The sequence below is a fragment of the Pyxicephalus adspersus genome, chromosome 3 (assembly GCF_032062135.1).
Source record: "Pyxicephalus adspersus chromosome 3, UCB_Pads_2.0, whole genome shotgun sequence".
Taxonomy (NCBI): Eukaryota; Metazoa; Chordata; class Amphibia; order Anura; family Pyxicephalidae; genus Pyxicephalus; species Pyxicephalus adspersus.
Genome location: NC_092860.1, coordinates 29,112,529 through 29,132,664, shown reverse-complemented (window position 1 = coordinate 29,132,664; position 20,136 = coordinate 29,112,529). Strand labels below are relative to the sequence as shown.

At 38.1% G+C, this 20,136-nt stretch overlaps 1 protein-coding gene across 3 annotated transcripts; it reads left to right on the top strand.

Moving 5' to 3' along the window:
• The first annotated feature begins 5,443 nt into the window (after positions 1-5,443).
• On the top strand, positions 5,444-18,375 carry IDNK (IDNK gluconokinase). Of its 3 annotated transcripts, none has more exons than XM_072404096.1 (5): positions 5,444-5,544; positions 6,513-6,543; positions 8,403-8,489; positions 10,894-10,937; positions 14,935-18,375. In XM_072404096.1, the coding sequence occupies exons 1-5, from the start codon at positions 5,507-5,509 to the stop codon at positions 15,305-15,307; spliced, it is 573 nt and encodes a 190-aa protein (XP_072260197.1). In that variant the 5' UTR covers positions 5,444-5,506; the 3' UTR covers positions 15,308-18,375. The 3 variants fall into 3 exon arrangements, with proteins under 3 accessions (XP_072260197.1, XP_072260198.1, XP_072260199.1); XM_072404097.1 differs by having other exon boundaries at positions 5,482-5,515; XM_072404098.1 differs by lacking the exon at positions 5,444-5,544 and having other exon boundaries at positions 5,615-6,543; positions 8,407-8,489.
• Positions 18,376-20,136: the final 1,761 nt, after the last annotated feature.

Genomic DNA, 20,136 nt, shown 5'->3' with positions numbered 1-20,136 from the left:
TCATCACACGCACAGATCCAATACTTTTCCAGAGCTGCCCCAATTTTTTCGGAATGGTCTTCCTCGCCCTTGCTTCTACTTTCTACTCATTTAAAAGAGCACTCAAAACCCATCTTTTCAAACTTGCCTGCCCGTCATCTTCTGTCTCCTAAAACCCTCACTACTCACCCTCCTTTCCATATCTCCCCTCCTGGTCCTCTTCTCCTCCTGTGTCATTGTTTGTATCTGTCTGTCATTTGCAACCCCTATTTAATGTACAGTGCTGCATAATAGGTTGCAATATATAAATCCTGTTTATTATTATTATTAATAATAATAATAATAATAATAATAATAATAATAAAGTCACCATAGGCACAGCCTTTAGCTTTAACATTAAACAACATGTTTAGGTAAAGCAAATATTGTAGTATCTTTAACTGTAGTCTGACATTATATTATAAATGTACATGAGTACAATGGGACCAAAGAGGACAAAAACAAACCTGAGAGTGCAGAAGAGTTCATTGCATCATCTGCCTCTGGTGAAATAAAGGTTAGAATGTAAGGTATTATTTTAAAACCTGCTTATGGTATTTTTCCTTTTTTCACATTGCTATATTTAGTCATAAATATAACTTGCCCCGTCAGGTTGTGTTTCTTTCTCTGAAATTTGATTCTGTGTTAAAACATGAATAACTGAACTGTTAGTGGCTGGGAGGTTATGTTGGATGACATCCCAGAACAACATATGAAAACAAATGGACAAGTCTTCCCCTGGAATTTGTAAATAAATAGGCTTTTTTCATCACCCCAATGGACATTTCATCCTATAGATAGTCTATATTATCTATTACAACCAATTTGAATCTTCCTTTTATGTTTCGTGTGCATAACATAATTAAAGAACTTTAGATAATTTAGATAGAAGAGAAGAAATTTAGATAATAAAGACCATTTTTATTTTAGGCATTTTTATGCATAAGGTAATATTGCCTTTTTCCCTATACTTGTTTCCCTGAAGAAGACCAAAAATTTAAGTTCTTGATATGACCCCAAATAAAAATTAAAAATGTTTGTCTAAATTGTATATTTTATACTGTAACATTTAAAACACACAAGGTGCAGTTTGTGATTTTGTGAGGGGTACAATCCTTAATTTTGGAAGATCTATTTCTCTAATTTATCTAATTCCTAAAGAACTGGAGTGAGTATTACAACTGTGCAATAATAAGAGTTAGGTGCATTGAAGACATGAGATTTATGTACGTAATTGTAGCAGGTGAAATTTAGTGAATGTAGAGGTGTTCCTCAATGTCATGGTTGTTAGTGATCCATCGTGTTGAATTACTAAAAACCATTAACAGCCAATGCCACTGTAAAGTGTATTGATGTCCCCACAGCACGGAGCCTCTTACTCCCCCTTCTCCATAGAACAGAAGAGGCTTCTGGGCACATAGCTAAGCAGCATGTCTGTACAGCAATCATTACTAAACTCTCATCTGAAATGATCATTAACAATTAGACCAACACTAATTGTGTGTTTTAAGTTTTAATAATGACATGTCGTTATGTAAAATACACCTTGATCAGGTTTTAATTGTTTAATGTGCTTGAGTTGAGAAAATTCCTCTTATTTTTCTTACTTACTACTTCTTACTTCTTACTCCTGCAGCAGGAATGCCTTTAACAAATCCTTTCAAAAAAGTTAAGCTTTATACAAGTAAACCGTTACTGATGACTGGGCCACCACCAGCGCATGAAGTCAGGTAGATTGTCCCTAGCCCAATGTAAGTTCCATCTTCAGGTACTCTTTTCCTCATCCCTGGCTGGTAAATAGAGTATATTTTGGCAATAAAATGAACCTACTTCATTGCACTGCATGAGTACATTATTAGATAACATTAAAGACAGCCTCAAGTTTAATGACTTTGCTGTTTATAAACCCATGACAGCTAAAACCCATGGCAGCAAATCAAAACAGGTTTTTAAAGTATTATTCAACCCACATTAAAAAAAAAATAGTATCACCCATGAATAGAGCTTATATCTCCAATTTAGCCCCAAATGCTTAGCTGTTATGTTGGTCCACAGACTTTAAATCAGGAAAGTCATAGTAAATCATTACCTGCATTACTGATTGCCAAAACTGGAATTCTGCTTAAAAAGAAATCCTGCTGCTTGAACTACTTAAACATCCTCTGTAATATTTCAGATTGTTCTAACTTCCGCCACTGTCACTTTTGCTTTCCTGCATGGAAATGTAAACAAAATATAAATACATATATATAAAGATATATAAACTGAAATTAGAATTTATATACTAAATATATTTTTTTCAACTGGTGACAGAATGCAGAGAATGGCCATGAAGAAATACTCCTGCTTCTTCTATTGTTGATATAGAACACACTGTAAAGTTTATGGCTGTAAAGAAGAATCTGAGGGCAGGCCAATCCATCAGGATAATGGCAAGCTGGAATCTCAAGTGCTGACACTGCTAAGCAAGCACCACATCAATAATGGAAACATCAGCAATACAACACATTTTTCCCAATCCCATTGTAAATTTACTTAGACAGTAATAAGTAGATTATAGAAGGTTCCAATAGACCATGTATTTTCATAAGGCAATGCTGTGAAATTATACTACATTTGTTTTTTTTTTTTTATCTTTTATTATGTGGTTATTATTATTACACAGTATTTATATAGCGCTGGCATATTACGCATCACTGTACAAAGTCCAAAGTCATGTTACTAGTTTTATTATTTTTAATTTATGTCTGTTAACCATGTTGCACCTGACACTTCACACTATGCTTCTGGTTTTTCACACACACCTTGATAAGTATGTGTGTGAGGGGCCAATATCTGCATGTTTATGGGATGTGAGGGAACTGGAATGTCCAGGGGTAACCCACACAAACAAGGGGAGAACATACAAACTTTTTACAGATAGCATCCTAGCTAGGGATTCAAACCTGGGATCAAGTGTGGCAATGGTGAGAGTGATGGCATTGTAGAACAACCCTGGACGTAGCACCATTTCTGGGATCAGGCAACATACCCATTCTGACAGGTTCATTTTCAAGCAAATGTAATGATGGAGAATGGTTAAAACATCTGTAGTAATATACCAAGTGATGTATGCAACTCTATAATTTAATAGAAACAAGCCCTAACCTTCAAAAACTGACATGGTCCCCTTTACTCTTATACAAAAGTCTTCATCAGATGCATATAGAGCAATCTATAAATATCAAGCCAACACCCTTATTCCAGTGAGCGTATTCAAGGTCTTATATCAGCTATATACATTAGTGGTATAGTGTAACAAATAAAAATAATATTGGAATACCAACATCATAAAGGAATACATGACTTTGTGCAACTTTAGCATCCAGAGCCATCCTATCTAGAGAAAGAATACCAAGCTTGGTTGACATCATCATACTTTCTAACTAATCATCCTGCATCTGTGGAGCAGCTCATTTTTGTTTTTGTGGAGGACTTTACCTGATTAACATTCACTTTGCAATTGAGGGCCGCCTAGATCGCATAGCATCTTGTTCTGGAATTCCTGCTCCCTATATGGTCTCATCTGTTTGCTGAACCCTCCACCGCTTTACTGACCCTCCAGCTTTAGAGATCTGGAAGCCACTGCACTGCCTTTTTCCTAAGTACGCAACCACCCCTACAAACAAATGTTATACGCCTGTGATACTATGCATAAGCTATGTCATTATTGATTTTTCTTCTGCTAAAGATATATTGAGTTATGTGGTCTATATCTGTTCAGTGTTTTATTGCTATGACTGACTCTTTGTTTTTTTTCTTTTTTTTTTCTCATGTTATGATGTTCAGGATACTTGTATTATTCACTTAATACTGGCAGATATGTTATCTTTCGTTTCATGCTGAGTCTGTATTCTGTATTTGGTTTGATTAAAAATTTTAAATAAAGAATGTTTAAAAAAAAATAAAGGAATACATTAGACTGACCGACTTCTCAGGGAACCCCCTACTACGTAGTCAATAGTAAAAGGGACTCCTAAACTAAAGAGCAGTGGAAAGAATGCCCCCTTTACAGTGGTGGCTGGAATACCACCTTTATTTACATCTGAGAAGTCATGAAGATGTCTCTACCAAGTGGTGTTGATCCCAGAACTATCCAGGCATCATCAAACAGGAGGTCAGTCAGACCACTAGGAATTCCTAGCAGCCTCTGAAGGAATCTTAGCTGGGGATGGCTGCATTGGACCAAGCCTACATGGCCCCCAATGGAGCGGTAAGGCTATGTTCATACTTGACAGAAAGGAGAGAACACCAGGGGATTTGATGTGGCTTAAACGTTTACATGTGATTGTACAAGGTATATACAGTGGTAAACGAAAAATGAATTACTTATATCTAGACAGAGACCATGTGCATAACCCTCAATAATTTAGAGGATGACAAGGCCTATTCTATACAAAGTACAACTGACTTGATCCTAAAGGTTGTTACAATATACTGGCTGAACTGTATCCTGAGTTCTGACGCGTTTCGCTGGTTTAGGCTTCCTCAGGGGATAAGAGGGGAATCCAGTTCAGCCAGTATATTGTAACAACCTTTAAGATCATATTGTAAAAACCTTGTACAATCACACATAAACATTTGAGCCACATCAAATCCCTTGCTGTTCTCACCTTTCTTTTCATTATAATATCCCAAGTGGCCTGGCTCTCTACAATAGTCTTTTGTGGTTTGGGGACACCCAGCACTATGTTCACACTGGCCATGAGGCTGTGGTGCAGTTATGGCTTCCTCATGCCAGTGAACCACTGCCTTGGGAGCTCCTCCACGCATCAGCCCCATAGAGAATGAATGGGGGCATCAATGAGCTGTACAGTAGTGCTTACTGCTGCCAGCTGTCAAGTTCTTTAGGAACCAGAGCTGCAGAACCAGAAACAGAACGTGTGGTAAGGTGCCAGCTTCCGGGAGCTGCGTGGCATCGCTCCATCCTGAGGCAGGTCTGAGCCATTGTGCATGTTCTGCCATTGTCGAGAATAGGAAGTGGCTGCATAGGGATACGAAGACAAGAAGTGCTAAGGTGTTTTCTGAACTAAAAACAACTAAATGATGTCCAGGTAATATTTAGAGTTACTTTTTTTACATTTGCATTTATTTTGCATATGTCATGGGAGAAATACAGGAGTTGTCATCACTAGTATCCTTGCTTTCTGAATATTAAGCTACTTTACTGAATTTTACACTTTTTTTTACATTCTTTCATTCTTTAGTGTTATTTCCATTATAGTTTTGGGTAAATATTCATTGAAGGAAACCAGCATGACTTTCAAACATAACATCTGAGGAGGTCCAGTAGTGGAAGCCTCCATATTTCTGTCTGGACAAGCAGCCTTATGACAGGGCGCACTATTGTGCCGTACGTCGTTTATCCTGCAGGGGCGCTCTATCATAATACACGTAGGGAGACATTGTTTGGAGCCCGGCGTGCTTCCTGGTTGCTGCAGACTCGGCAATGATAGTGGTGATGATGGGAGTGAGCGGGTGTGGGAAGTAGGTACATAGGGGGGACACCCGGGGTATAATGGGAGTCCAGCTGCACGGTGTGAATATATGGGGACACCAGCAGGGTGTATGGGAGGGGTGGGGAGCTCCCTGTATTGCTGGTGGCCTGTGTCACTGTGCAGGGTCCTCCTCCTGTGTCATTGTACAGAACTATGTTATAGGTTGGTGCTATATAATAATAGTATCAGACTTTATAGTCCGTCCTACACACCTGTCATAGCAATATGGGAGCCGTCCTTCCTGGTACAATCTCCATGAATGTCATTGTCATCCTGCATGTACGATAGGTGTGCACACCTTTTACTTGTTCCAAGTTATGGTGGGGGGATAAAGATGACAGGCTGGGCACCTGCACCTTCCTACAGCACCATCCACATTTTTATCATGACAGGTTCTCTTTATAGATAATATTTCAGGTGCTGCAATATAAAGAGACCCTGTCACCAGACTGATCATGTCCACAAGAATCTTTCCAAAATATTATATGGACATTAAATGTATTTTCTGCATGGTTTTACCTGTAAAAGTCTCCATTGTGTAGATATCCTTAAGTCCAGAGGCTGCCTTGGATTAGAAGTCAGGAGACTCACGTAACACTCTGTACTGACTTTCATGGCTGCTACATAAATGTTTATATAGGAAGGTGAGGGAGGGATCTAGAAGCTGGGCCAGCACGCACAGAAATAAGACTCATATAGAAAAGGAGAGGGATATGAAATGCAAAGATTGAAAAATCTGTGCTAGAAATATTGACCATGCAAGTACATAATTTTCAGTCTTTAGGTTGGTGAAAGGGTCTTTTTAAAGTGTATGCATAGCCAGTGTTTATTATAGTAGATAAAATATTACTGGATTCACTTATGATAGTTACTGGTCCTTCATTACATTTACATGTAAGATTCAAAAATGAATTACCATTCCTAATGATTGTTTCATTATATTTGTCTTTCTTACAGAACTGAAGTAGGATCCCAGCTGGCAAATAAGGTCATTTTATAAGTTGATGTTAAGTTTCAAAGATCACAATAAAGACTTGTTTTTAGTTGGTTTCTAACAGCTTAGAAACACCAGCTGATAGCCAAAAAATATTTTTCATACACATTTATTAACTGTGTTGTAAATGATGACAATTAAATTGCTTCACAAGGTAGGGAGGTGAACAGGGACCTATTTGAGTGCTTTAAAGTGGAACTAAACACAAAAGTACAAAAAGTTATCAGGAGGTAAAAGTGTTTAGCAGAAGACACATGCAAAATCTCTTTTGCCAAACAAAAATAAATCTTTCCCCCGTTCTTGGTGGCTCTAGGGACAATGTAACTCCTGTGCATTCACAGGGATTTCATTATCCGTGGGTGTCCAATGGCCAAAGGTGATCATTGTGGATTCAAGTCTGAAGTGAAGATAGAGACCTCCAGGGTTGGAGCTGTGACCAGTTCCTGAACCTGTCATTGCTGTTGGGTACCTATAAAAAATAAGTGTCTCTTAGTCTTTGCCTGAAATAAAATCTGTAATAGGGCAATGCAATCCCTACCCAGTCCTCCCGATTTTCTGCTCTTTTTCCAGCTATTTGTTACCTATTTTTAAAAGTGCAGCCAGGAGAACAAACTGAAACGTACCTGGAGGGGCCACACTTATGTGCAGTAATGGTCTCTGCCACCTATTTTTATAGAAAAACATAATGAAATATTAAGAGAGGGTGTAAAGATTTATGACTTCTGGGCAGTGAAGCTCACAGAGCTAAACCAAATAGGTCATAGAGAATCCCAGGTCCTGCAATGTACAGAAACTGGGGGACCTTCTATAAAGACCCAAAGTTTTGAGCATCCTCGTGTGCAGTATTTTTACTTTGTAATTTAAAGGGGTTTGCAATAAAAAAGCTTCTTAAAATCTTGCTTTGTGTTACAGGTTGCCTCTAGTTATATTATTTTTTACAGACGTGATCATAATAACTAAAGTCCTCATTTAATGTAAACGGAAGCAAGCTTATATAGCTAGAATAGAAGTACCATTTTTTTATCTTGCTTTGCTCACTTGCTGAGTCTAGTATCCTTAGTACTTTAGAGTCCTGGGGACACACAGCTGGTAGTTTAAGGAATGACGCTAGTATGGAACTTGTGCTGGCCTGCTTTGGAAGAATCCATTGCTATCTCTGACTTCTGATATCACAGGGAAATTCTGTGGGTTGGAAAGAACAGGTCTAGGTATCAGATGTCTGCTATATCAGACAGGATGGAACCTGTAAAGCATATATTTGTGAATATAAACTTTGTATTACTTCTTTTTTAACTCCTAATATGTACTCATACTTGGTAATAGTATTTAGGTTATAAAAGGCGCTTTAGTCCAGGTAAACCCCAAAATTATATTGATTTGTGTAAACTAAAAGCATTACCTTTGGAAATTTTCAAAAGCAAACACCCATTGTGTAGCTGTGCTTGGCTGTAACTGCACCTGTCTGCCTTTTAGTTTCAGATTGTGTTTAGACAATTGCTTGCCACCTAATTCCTATGACTCACTCCTACTACTAAGTCCTGCCTTGTATACACATGGTTTGTATTGTAATGTAGGGCAATGTAGGCTGACATCTATTATTCTTGCTGCTTGTCATATGATCACATCTCACCTTTCCACTTGCTGACTCTAAAGAGGATGGGAATTGAGAACCGTGTGCTAGCATTTTGTCTTTGTTTGCTCCCATTTATATACCTGATTGCTATTAGAATCTGTTTGTTTAATTTTGGGTTGTGCTTCACACATCCTCCATTATTGCCATTAGGTAATATTAGCCATAAAAACCTGTTGGCTGTACTGACATTCATAAAATGCTCCTTTTGCTTTTTTCACAGCTAGGGTGGAAATTCTATGATGCAGACGATTATCATCCACACAGCAATAAAATGAAGATGTCAAAAGGGATCCCATTAAGTGATCAGGTAAACACGTTTTGTTTGGCCTAGAACTATCTCATTTATAAAACATGTTTTTATAACTATCAGTGAATCTGCACACCTCAGATAATTCTTGACTGATACGAAAGGTCAGGCTTGTCTAGGGTGAAAATCTGAGAAGTATAGAGGTCGCCCAGTGTCAATGTTATGGATCCGTCCTGACAAATCTATGAGTGACCAATGATGAACGACCGCAATACAAATGAAGGGAGGAGAGTGCAGCGGGGTTCCGCTAACTAATTCCCCCCCACCCCCCACCCTCTATTGGTCTATAAGGTCACCTTTGGCTGTAGTGAACCAACAGTGAGACTTAAGAGAAAGCCAGGCACTACATTTTTGGACCTGAAATGTATCTGCAGTCTGGGGCACCTGGTTATTTTACCATGCTTATTTTAAAAGCTCATATATAGGATGCTCTTTATAATGGCAATTGTATTTTCTTTAAGAAGCTACTGTCAAATTGTCCACACAAGCATTTTGGGAAAGAGCATAACTTACCCCACTATACTCGCCTTACCTGTTCTTCTGTTCTTGTTTCTAGCTCCTTGCTACTCTGCAGTTGGTAACAGTACTTAACTCCTCCGGATATGGAGAAGCATGTTACAGGCTCTTTAATGATAGTGCCCTGGTCTAGACAGCAGTTGCTGGGTCTAAGCTGTGTCACATAACTGGGGTACAAAACATTGGCACTGTTCTAGGTAAACAGGTTGTCCACAGCTCCAGCTGTAATAAAGCAAGGAGCTGCAAAGAAACTAAAATAAAGTAAGTATGGGGAGTCTTTTTTTCCAGAGCACCGTCACCTTGTCCTTCATGCACTCCTGAAAACATTAATTAAAATGTTTACTTAGCTTCCAGACAGATTTTTTTTCCTTTAAATAAAAGGCATTATAGGAAATAGAGCATAATCAGCTTGGTGTCTGTACACAGTATAAATATTTTCCTTTCAGTCTGTTTTTAGTGCTTCTTTGTCCAGCAGATAAGCTGGATATTACGACTTATTATATGATTTATCCACTGAAATGATACACCACCCAGGTGCATAGGATGTAGAACTACATTCAGCCTGAGTTGTTAAATTATACAATTTCACCCTATGCTTCATAGAGCAGGCATGTTCCAGGTGGCTGCTCCTATCCTATGATTATTTTCAGAAAAATCAGGATGATTTATTATGCCTGCCTGTTTTCCCGTTTTTACTTTATAGGATAAAATTCTATTTTCATTTCAATTAATTTGTTTTAGAGAAGCTTTACAGGATTCCCTAACACCCCCCCAACACACACCCAAAAATGACACTGTCCACTCATGTTAACACATGCGTGTGGTTGCTATACATACATTTTATTGTGTCTTCCTAACTGAATAGGTTTTCAGTGTGTTGCACATTCACCTACATAATCATCTGCCCTCCCCAGCAAGTCAGCAGCATCCTGCAATCCATCTTGACTAAACTGTTAGCTGAGGTGATAGCTGGGCGCTGATAAATGCTGACTGATAGTGACATCTCCTCTGGGGGTCCCTGAGCATATTAGACTGAACTGGCAAACCTATCACTCATCTTTATCGTATCTGACAAGTACTGCTCTTCTCCAAAGAAAAATACTTGGAAAGAAATATCTGTAAGCAGTACAACAGCCCTAAATCAATTCTTGGGAGTTTCACTTGTACTTCTTTCCTCTAAAAATTTCCATAAGTAATATGGTCACACCAGACTTTTTGCTTGCAGCTGTTTTGCTTGAAGTCAAGTTATAAAGTTGTATAATAAAATTAAATGCCATACATTTATACTGTGCATATGATGAAAAACTTTCACATCAGAATTATACATTATATAATGACTACAGTGATCCAGTGAACAAGTGCTGCTCAAGTGGTGGGAGTGCTGCTGACAGGTGCACCATTTGGGAGAGCCAGACAGTAGGAAAGCCTTGGTCTCCCACATTGCTTCACAGCACAGGGTATTAGATGGAGTGAGTTGTATAAGATTGGACTTGTTACCATAAAGGCAGCCAGGCTGTATTACAGTAATATTTCTTATGAGTTTTAAATGATACCCGCTATCTATTTATTATTTACAGTAGGTTAGTCAATAATAAGTATCATTTCAACTGACAACCGTCCACACCTCCTGTGCCCCTGAGAAAATGGATAGAGAAAGCGGAGTCAATGGATGCAAATAGAAGAAAATAATTTTACTAATGTCCACTTTAATCCACTCAATTCTGGGTACAATGTTTTTCACTAATCTGGTAGCTGTGCAGTGGTTTTGAAATCATAATTATAACAAGCGTAGTGAGATTACTGATTATATTGCAAAATGAATATATGGCTGTATGATTACCTTTAGGTTTTAACCCACATATTTGTTAATTTTGTTTCTTGTTAACAGGATAGGCATCCCTGGCTTTGTGAGTTGCACAAGTTGATAATGAGGTGAGCAAACTTAAACAAAAATGATAAATATCTTCTGATCCTGCCAGTTTGTTTTCTTACATTCTTAATATTCAGTTCATGCAGTAAGAGCCCCCTGTTGGTTGATTAGTAACTGCTCTGACCATTGATTGTAACTCCACTTTTGCTTGACCTGTTACATTTAATGGAACAATAAGGGATCTAGTGACAGGACTAATAGGTAATACCCATGTTACAGAACTAACAAACACACAGTTACATAGAAAGTCAGGTTGAAAAAAGACATCCAAAATAGTCCATCAAGCCACTAGGAAAATAAACATATACCAGATATAAAACCCTATAAGACATAGTTGATCAAGATGAAGGAAAAAAAAACCCTGGTACAATTTGCTCCAAGAGTGGAAAAAATTCCTTCCTGATTCCATGAGGCAATCAGATGTTCGTGGATCAACAGTATCTGTTATCTTTCTGTAAAGCTTTAATTCACAGTTATATTCTGTGCTTCTAGAAAAGCATCCAGCTTTCTCCTAAAGCAATCTATAGTAGTTGCTGAAACTACTTCCTGAGGGAGCTGATTCCACATTTTTACAGACCTTACAATGAAGAATCCCTTCCTTATCTGGAGCTTAAACTTCTTTTCCTCCAGACGCAAAGAGTGCCCTCTTGTCCTTTGTAATGATCTCAAAGTGAATAATGGGGAAAAGAGTTCTCTATATGGACCGTTTATATATTTATACAGGGTGATCATATCCCTCCTTAAACGTCGCTTCTCAAGGGAGAATAGATTCAGTTCAGCTTATCTCTCCTCATAGCTGAGCTCCTCCATTCCTTGTATTAGTTTAGTTGCCCTTCTCTGCACTCTCTCCAATTCCACAATGTCCTTTTTATGATCTGGTGCCCAAAACTGGACTGCATATTCCAGATGTGGTCTGACCAATGCTTTGTACAGGGTAGTCTCCATCCCTGCAGTGAATTCCTCCTTTAATACAAGAAAGTACTTTCCTTGTACTTTACTAGCATTAACACTGCTGTGTTATTGTTGGTGATAGATGCATCATATCTTTCCTTTCCTTTGTTACCTATGATTACACTTTAGGGAAACTGAATTCAATCCCTCATGTAGCACCATCCTAAAATAGGGGTCAGAATGATGTAGTGAATAACCAGATGCTTGCTTTTTATGATTTAGGTAGTTGTTTTTAGGTCACCTGAAGAAAGCTGTGCAAAAGCAGATGGCTAAGTGAAAAAAGTGAAATACGTAACTTACAAAATAATATTGATTTTTAACTGCGCTTTTCCTTAATCTGATCAAATACTGAAATGCTAAATATTTTGTTTTGATCACCGTAGGAGAGATTAATGAAGCGCTCATGCAGGGATTTTCTACAAAGGAATAATCAGTGACCATAAAGGAAAGCTCATTTTAGGCCAAGCGTAACACTTGTACAGTATTCAGTATTGTGATTATTCTTTTATTTAATTCCATGTTTCTGCACTAGAGAACAGTAATATCCCACAGGTATGTAAGCTAGAAATCATTCTGACCATTTAAAAAGTGGCTGTATGGAATGAATTTGAGTTTTAAAGGTTTAGTATACCCCAAAGCAGATATTGTTTTTTATTATACGCTTTTGTTATCCAACATAGTGGTTAATTATGTCATTTGGATAGTCTGATGGTGAGACCCAGACCTGAACATTATTATTTCAGTTTATTTTTTCAATTTACAGGACAAATTTATAATGGAGGAAACAGGCTGTTTGCCCATAAAATGGGCTTATACACAAATAATGCCATTATTTATTTTGCATTTTTATTTATATAAAGTAGCAATTACCTTAAAAAATTGCCTATTGACAGAATGGCTTAGCTCCAACTCTGTGTAAACTACCTCATTGGATCATCACCCATATACCTGGTAAAATTACAATCCAAGCATCCTCTACCCCCACCCCCTGCAACCTCTCATATAAAAAATCTCTCATCACATCTTGCATCCATCCAACCAGCCTGCTTATGGAAACCTTATATCCCTGATATTGAACCAATCTTCATATCTCAAATTATCAATACGGTCTCTACCCTCCCTGGAGGAGGCCATATGGCAAAACTTGTTGGAAACCAAGACAAACCTTTGCACTATGCTAATAATTGAGATAAGATTGTATGCTTTTGATACTATGCATTATAAATATACCTACATATAATGTAGTTGAGCACTGTAATACTTGAAATCTATTTTGTTAAATACAATCACTTTCTAACTACTGCGGTTGCCATAAAGAGCCATTCTTTCCTCATTTATATATAAAAGTTTTTCAAGACTTGGCAACAGTCAATTACTTAGAATAGGTGCAAACGCCTTTTGGGCTCTCACAGACTCCCTAATCCGCATTTTTTAGCCCAGTGCACTTCTCATCGCTCAGAAATCTCTGTAGTGAATACATTTTAGTAATTTGGTTGCAAAATTCTGGTCATGTTGTATGGAGTACCTATTATCCTCCTTTTTCAAGTTCTTCTGCGTGATTGATCTTTTTTGCATGCATGTATATACATATAAATACTTTCAAATGAACAAATATTGCCACTTTTAGAACATTGCTACCTTCACTATTTCTGTCACACGTCTTGTGTTCTAGACGAGTGTGATGGAATCCCCTCTTATACAAGAAAAACAAGAGTCCTCTACATTTTCTGTTACATTGAAAATCTAAAATTTTAATTCCCAGTGGGTGATCAGAAAAATTAGGGAGAGTAAACCTTTCCTACAGGGGACACAGATGGCAACAAAAACCTTCAGGTAATATTCCTTTGTCACTATCCAAATCTAAAACTGTTTATCCTTTTTTGGATAAAATTGTGAAAGAACAGAACACATCTGTGTACTCATTGGGAAATTTCCCCCTCTATGTTTGTCCACAAGTGTGAAATTTGGACAGGAGCCCTTATGTTTCCTAACACAGATGGTTTTTGCTGAAATGCACCTGTTGAGGTACATTTGCAAGGTCAAAATGGTGTTGCAGCGTGGATTATACACTAATTAAACTACACCCATTGTGGTAACATACATGAAAACCACAACACATCAGTGACCTTACTCTTATCAGGATGGAAAGGGAAAATCCACAATTCTGAGTTACTACTAAACCAAGGATATATAAAGGAAAGAGAGTATTTCCCTCATAATTAAAAAATATGCTCTTTGCAAAAAAATATGCAAAAATATGTTGATTTTACAGGACAGGGAAAAATATATCTATATATTTATTGGGACACAACAGGCAGATAAATGAAACCTGACAGTACTGTATTAAGAGCTTTAAAAAAGTTTGTATTTAGATATCCTTTTAGGAAAGATTTCTCCTCCTGAAGTTTTACCTAGCATTGAATTTAAATGTCCATACTAAACTTAAGAGCTTCATATGCCATCATACAATTTAGATTGGTATTGCTTGTCTGGACCTTTGGGTCACTTTAAACAGCTTGGCAAAGAATTGCAATCTGTTATGTTCCCTGCTTATCTGAACATGACCTTTGAAATGATAGTGACAGTTATACAAATGACACAAATAGAACTCCAACAAACCAAGTAAAAATATTATGGATACAGACTGTCCTGCATTTGTTTTGTATGCTTTGTTTGTTTGTTTATTGCAATCTAAAAAGGAAAGAAAATAAAGGAAAGCCATAATGACACACAAGGGCGGCCGTAACAATAATGTTAGTTCTCTGGCTTCTCTAGTTTCATGTTCCATACATGAAAAGGAAATCATAGTGATGTCAGAACACCTGCTTTTTAAATTCCAAGTCAGTAGATTTAGCAGGATCAGCAAGACACCCAGTTAACTAGCATTTTCAAAAGGAAATCAGCCGTGTCAGTTCCCATATTTCTTTCTTTAAAGGTGGACTTTAGGACCTCCTCACAGATTAAACACAAAAGTTCCAGAACATGATTTTATCAAAGCAGAAAGATGGAAAAGCTAGGTGTGATTGCCATGTTTTGTTCTTCCCCCAGTGACAAAGCCTGTGGTCAGCATGTGGTGCTAGCATGCTCTGCATTGAAGAAAACCTACAGGGAATTACTGGCTTCCGGACCAGAGTCATGTAGGTCTGACAGACCAAAGCAAGAAAGTTTGAATCAAGATATATTCTTCATCCACTTACAAGGTTCAAGGAAAGTGATCTCGGGGAGAATACAGAAGAGGACAGGACATTTCATGCCGGTGGAACTGTTAGCATCACAGTTTGACACATTGGAGCCTCCAGTTGCTCCTGAACAGTTCATGACAGTAAATGTGGAGAAGGACGTTTCACAAATACTTTCAGAAATCCTAGGTGTGTTAGAGAGTAAGATACAAGGTCATTTTACACAGAAAGAATTGGACTGATCAAAGCTAGTTTGAGGTAACCTCTCACAGAAAGTGCCTATAACAACAAACGGCTCCAATATTCCAGTGTTCACTTTTTACCTCTTATTTATGTGGCCACCACTGAATGCCTGGTAAGTCCATCCTAACAGCTTAAAGTGGCTCTGTCATAGGAAAAGTATAACGTTGCCATTGATGGGCCTCTTTGGCCTCGCTGCATTCCATCTGGCATCCACACTTTTAAGCTGGGTACACACGTCCAATAATTGGCGTTGGAAAGGATCTTATACGATCCTTTCCAACGACTAAGGACTGACTGATGCATGAACGAGTTCTGCTCTATTGAGAAGGGAGGGGGAGAGCGACGGAGCAGCACCCCGTTGCTCGCTCTACCCGTTCGCTTCAATTACGATAGTTTGTTGTCCATCGTTCGTGGATCTGCCAGGACAGTCGTACAGATGATGGACGACAGGCACTGTACACACGCCAGATTCTCGTCTGATATCGGCTCTGAGCTGATTTTTGGATGAGAAGCATTGCAAGTGTGTACATTGCTGTAGACCTGGCACAAGCCTGCTGTTAATGCAATGTCAGAATGCATCTGCTTACTCCAGCTACATAATACAAAATAACAGCGAGAGAACTACCGTTCTTAAAAGAGAGGACAACAATAGCAGTACCCATACTTTTCCTGAGTCCATTTAAGTAACGTGGCAAGATTTTCTTTCAACAGACTTATGATTGCTTGAGCATGCAAATCAATGCATATATTCAAACTTTGCTGCTCCAATAACACATTATTAAATTGGAGTAACGGTTGCTTTAAAAAAAAGGGACGGAGCATTTAGGAGTTTAGGTGACATTGTTAACATTTGTTACTGAGCTCAATTTCAGTGGTCTGTTCCAGGTCAAAAACAACTTCTGGAACTACTAAAGCAAAACTGCTCAATTTACTATTTTATTGTAGTCCTTTATATAGAATTCCCATGTCTAAAATATTATATATGTATTGACAAAGAAAAGATGTGACTGATGTTTTATTCATTCTGACAGGAAACATTATGGTGTAAATTTTGCTCTGCTGACCAGATACCATTACCATTGCCAGCAGGTTTACAGGGACTGCAATGAACATGCTAGAGGGGCTAGGAACAATCATATTTCATAGCCACATATGAGAATATCACATAGCAATATCTGGGTTAAGATTTAGTAATCTACCCAAAATCATTTTAGTTGTTTGCTTTTATAAACCCTTTTATGCGATGCCTGAAGGACCAAGGGCAGAATTACCATCATCAAAACCTGGTATTTTATTAAACAGGTTCATCTCATAATAGAAAGTTCACACATTTTCCCCTGCTGCTAATTATTTACCTTTGGATAGAAATCGTTTACAAATAACACTGTTGACTTGAATAGAACAAGCAAAACACATTTAAGACAATTCACATTTACTGTTGATTCAGCTTTTTGTAAATCACAGAACGCATTATTCACAGAACTGATTTATTATACATGAATGATAAGGCAGTTACCTGAGTAAATCCAACCTTTGATATCATATATATATTTAGTGGTATAAGGTATAAGTAATTTATATGCTTAAATATAAACTGTCACATTTTAAACTAATCAAGTTATCTACTTTTACCCTAACAATAGGTAAACTGTGTTGACTTGAGTATAGACTTAAGACACAAAGTGCATCCATCCCTGCTAACATTCAAGAGTAATCAATAGAAAAAGCAATAAAATATGTGAATAAATTCATGGTGTGTTATTTTTAAAAAATGTATTTAAACATGGCTCATTATGGTTATATTTTCCCCTTTTTTACAAATTAAAGTATATTGTACTTTTGGGTCAGTTATGGTGGGTCACTTGGTCATAAGTCATCTTTTGTAAATTATTGTTGGCTACCAGTAGAGGGCACTGTGTCCTCATGTAAAGTGTTCCAAACTTTCTCACTTTACATGAGAACACAACACCATCTATTGGCCACAATATAAACCAAGATTCTTTATGAGGACAAAAAACATCTCAGTTTGTACTGGAGTATATGTACTTTGGTTTTCAATAGAACAGTTAGGGGTTAGCACCCTTCTCAGGTTTTACCTTACTCAAAACTTTTAGCTGCCTGTCACAATTGCCCAATGTATTGCGTTAATGTTAGCTCATTTATTTCAGCATACCAATGCAGAAAATTTGGCTGAGAAACTTTTTCCCATAATCCTGTGCACCACCTCAAAGGGAAACTGGTTGTCTTTAAACTTGCAGAATAAAATCAGTTTGTACCATGAACTACTTGTCACAGAGGCAATTATAGAGGGGAGTGCAGTACAGATCTCTCTGGTGATTTAGATACTAGGATATAGTGATATGTATGTACTTCAGTGCAGCTTTTCCCGGTGGTGTGGATACTGAGGAAGGAGCTGCGTGTGCTGGATTACAGATTTTACTGATGGAAAGGGTCAGACAGTCTGCAATCTAGTGGGCAGTTCTCATTGGTGTTATGGATAGTGGGAAGGTAATGGTAGTGTAGATATTGGGAGTGAGCTGTTTGTGTCAATACAAAAACCACACTGTTACTACTGAGTGATCTGCATCTTACTGGTGGCATTATTACTGGGGGGGGGGGCAGTTTGTGCTGTGGGAAAATATCATGTGTGTCCCCACATGCAAGTATGGGGAGGGAGTGCAGAACTCACTGGTAATATGGAGGTAACTTCCTAATACATGGTCATGTGAAAAAGTATATGCAAAATTGTTGACTTTTTCCACAACCATTAACAGGCTAACATTAGAGCTTCATTTAAACAGAAAAATGTGATATACTTAGATGAAAGGAAAAGAAAAGGCCAAGCATTTCAATTATTGATCGAACACAACTTTCACCATGTTTTGTATGTAAATTCTCATACATACATCTTTCTATTTTGCATTCTATTATTAGGGTACAATAATAGAGGGGGTGCTGAGAAGTTCCTGGCTTTGCCTTCTTCCAGCTGAAATAGAAAAATGAGTGTGGGGGCATATGACAGCCTAATATCTTAGTATGTAACTGTGCAAATATCAGGTGTTTGTGATTTTTAAAACTGGTTTTTCTTTTAGTGAGAAGCTGTGATGGCAGAGGCACAAGCAAGTTTCACGTCGTTGGAGTTACAGGCTGTCATGAAGTTTTTGTTTCTCCAGGGAAAGTCGGCGAAAGTCATTCACACTGAGATGTCACAAACACTGGGGGAGAAGTGTCCTTCCTACAGCACTGTCAAAACCTGGATATCTCGTTTCAAGACTGAGCATTTCACCGTTGAAGATGAGCCCTGCAGTGGGCGTCCCCCAACCTCAACTGACCCAGTAATCCGCAAAAAACATAGCCCAGATACTTAACATCTCACAGGAGCGTGTTGGGTTTGTTATCACCACTATCCCAGACATGCGCAAGCTTTCAGCAAAGTGGGTGCCAAAATGTTTGAACAGTGTTAGTGACTGAGGATGAAACCTGGCTCCACATCTATGATCCTGAAACCAAGGAACAGTCAAAGGAATGGCTCCACAGAGGGTCATGGCGTCCATTTTCTGGGACAAAGACGGTATTCTGTTGGTGGACTACCTACCTCAGGGCTCTAGTATTACCGGACAGTATTATGCTAACCTCCTGGACTAGCTGAAGGAGGCAATTAGGACTAAACGCTGTGGAAAGTTGACCAAAGGGATCCTTTTTTGTTTGCAGGACAATGCACCTGCGCACATGTCCAACATTGTGGCTGCCAAATTGATCACCCTGGGTTTCCAAATGGTCCACCATCCCCCCTACTCACCTGACCTGGCCTCTTCGGACTATTATCTGTTCCCGAATTTGAAGAAACACCTGAAGGGGCAACGTTTTGAGGACATTTCTGACGTCAAAGATGCTGCTGAGAGCTGGTTTGCAACCCAACCAAAGGACTTTTATTAGAACGGTCTAGAAAAGCTGCAACTACGCTGTACCAAATGCATCAGTCTCAGGGGCAATATGTTGAAAAAATGTGGTATTTCATAACTCTGGCTCTTTTCTTTCTGGGCAAAGCCAGGAACTTCTTGGCACCCTCTCATATATTAGCTTTCTAGTCTGCTATTTTCCAGGTTACTTAATATGGTCTTTGTATTCTGTAAACTGCTACAGAATTGTTGTTTCTGTGTAATGAAGACCATTTTATAGGTTACTGTGACAATGATAGGCAGAAGATTGTATATTTGTAATACAAATGACTGGGACTCTTTGTATGCTAAATGTTTATAATAATACATTTATAAACTCATATGTAATGGTAACACTTATGTATACCATTCTGAAATGTCTGCCAAGCTCCGTTCAGTTCACAAATGAATTCCTCTCAGAGCTGCCAGTAAATGTTCAGTGTGTTTGCTCCTTTTGCCTGGCTAGAATACATGCCAGTAAAATCTCCCATATGTGGCAGCAAGTTCATTGATGTGTGAATTGTTTCCTCATCCAGCTACAATGTCTTGTTCAGCATTGACGCTAAATTAGTTTAAATTTGTATGTTTTATATTGATTTATTATTTATTGTTTTTGTTATCTACAAATCTGTTGGTATATCTACAGCTCACTGATTACACTAATAAACCACAAGCTTGTGGTCAAAAAATGACTAAGATTCCCCCAAGGTAAAAAAAAAGTAACCTAGTGTTTAATAATTTAAATCAAAGTTTCTAAGGTCAGGTGCAGCTGAAAAACCTCATCCACTTCTTTATATCACTATGATTTTTAGTTACTATAATGAAGTCATTTTTTGGGGGGGTCAGTTGTGCATACTGGTGATTTGGGAACTTTGGACACACTGTGCACA

Coding starts and splice junctions, on each gene's coding strand:
- IDNK (XM_072404096.1), top strand. CDS start 5,507: ATGATAGTGGTGATGATGGGAGTGAGCGGGTGTGGGAA. Junction 6,544..8,402: donor GATCCCAGCTGGCAAATAAG/GTCATTTTATAA, acceptor CTTTTTTCACAG/CTAGGGTGGAAATTCTATGA. Junction 10,938..14,934: donor TTGCACAAGTTGATAATGAG/GTGAGCAAACTT, acceptor TTCTTCCCCCAG/TGACAAAGCCTGTGGTCAGC.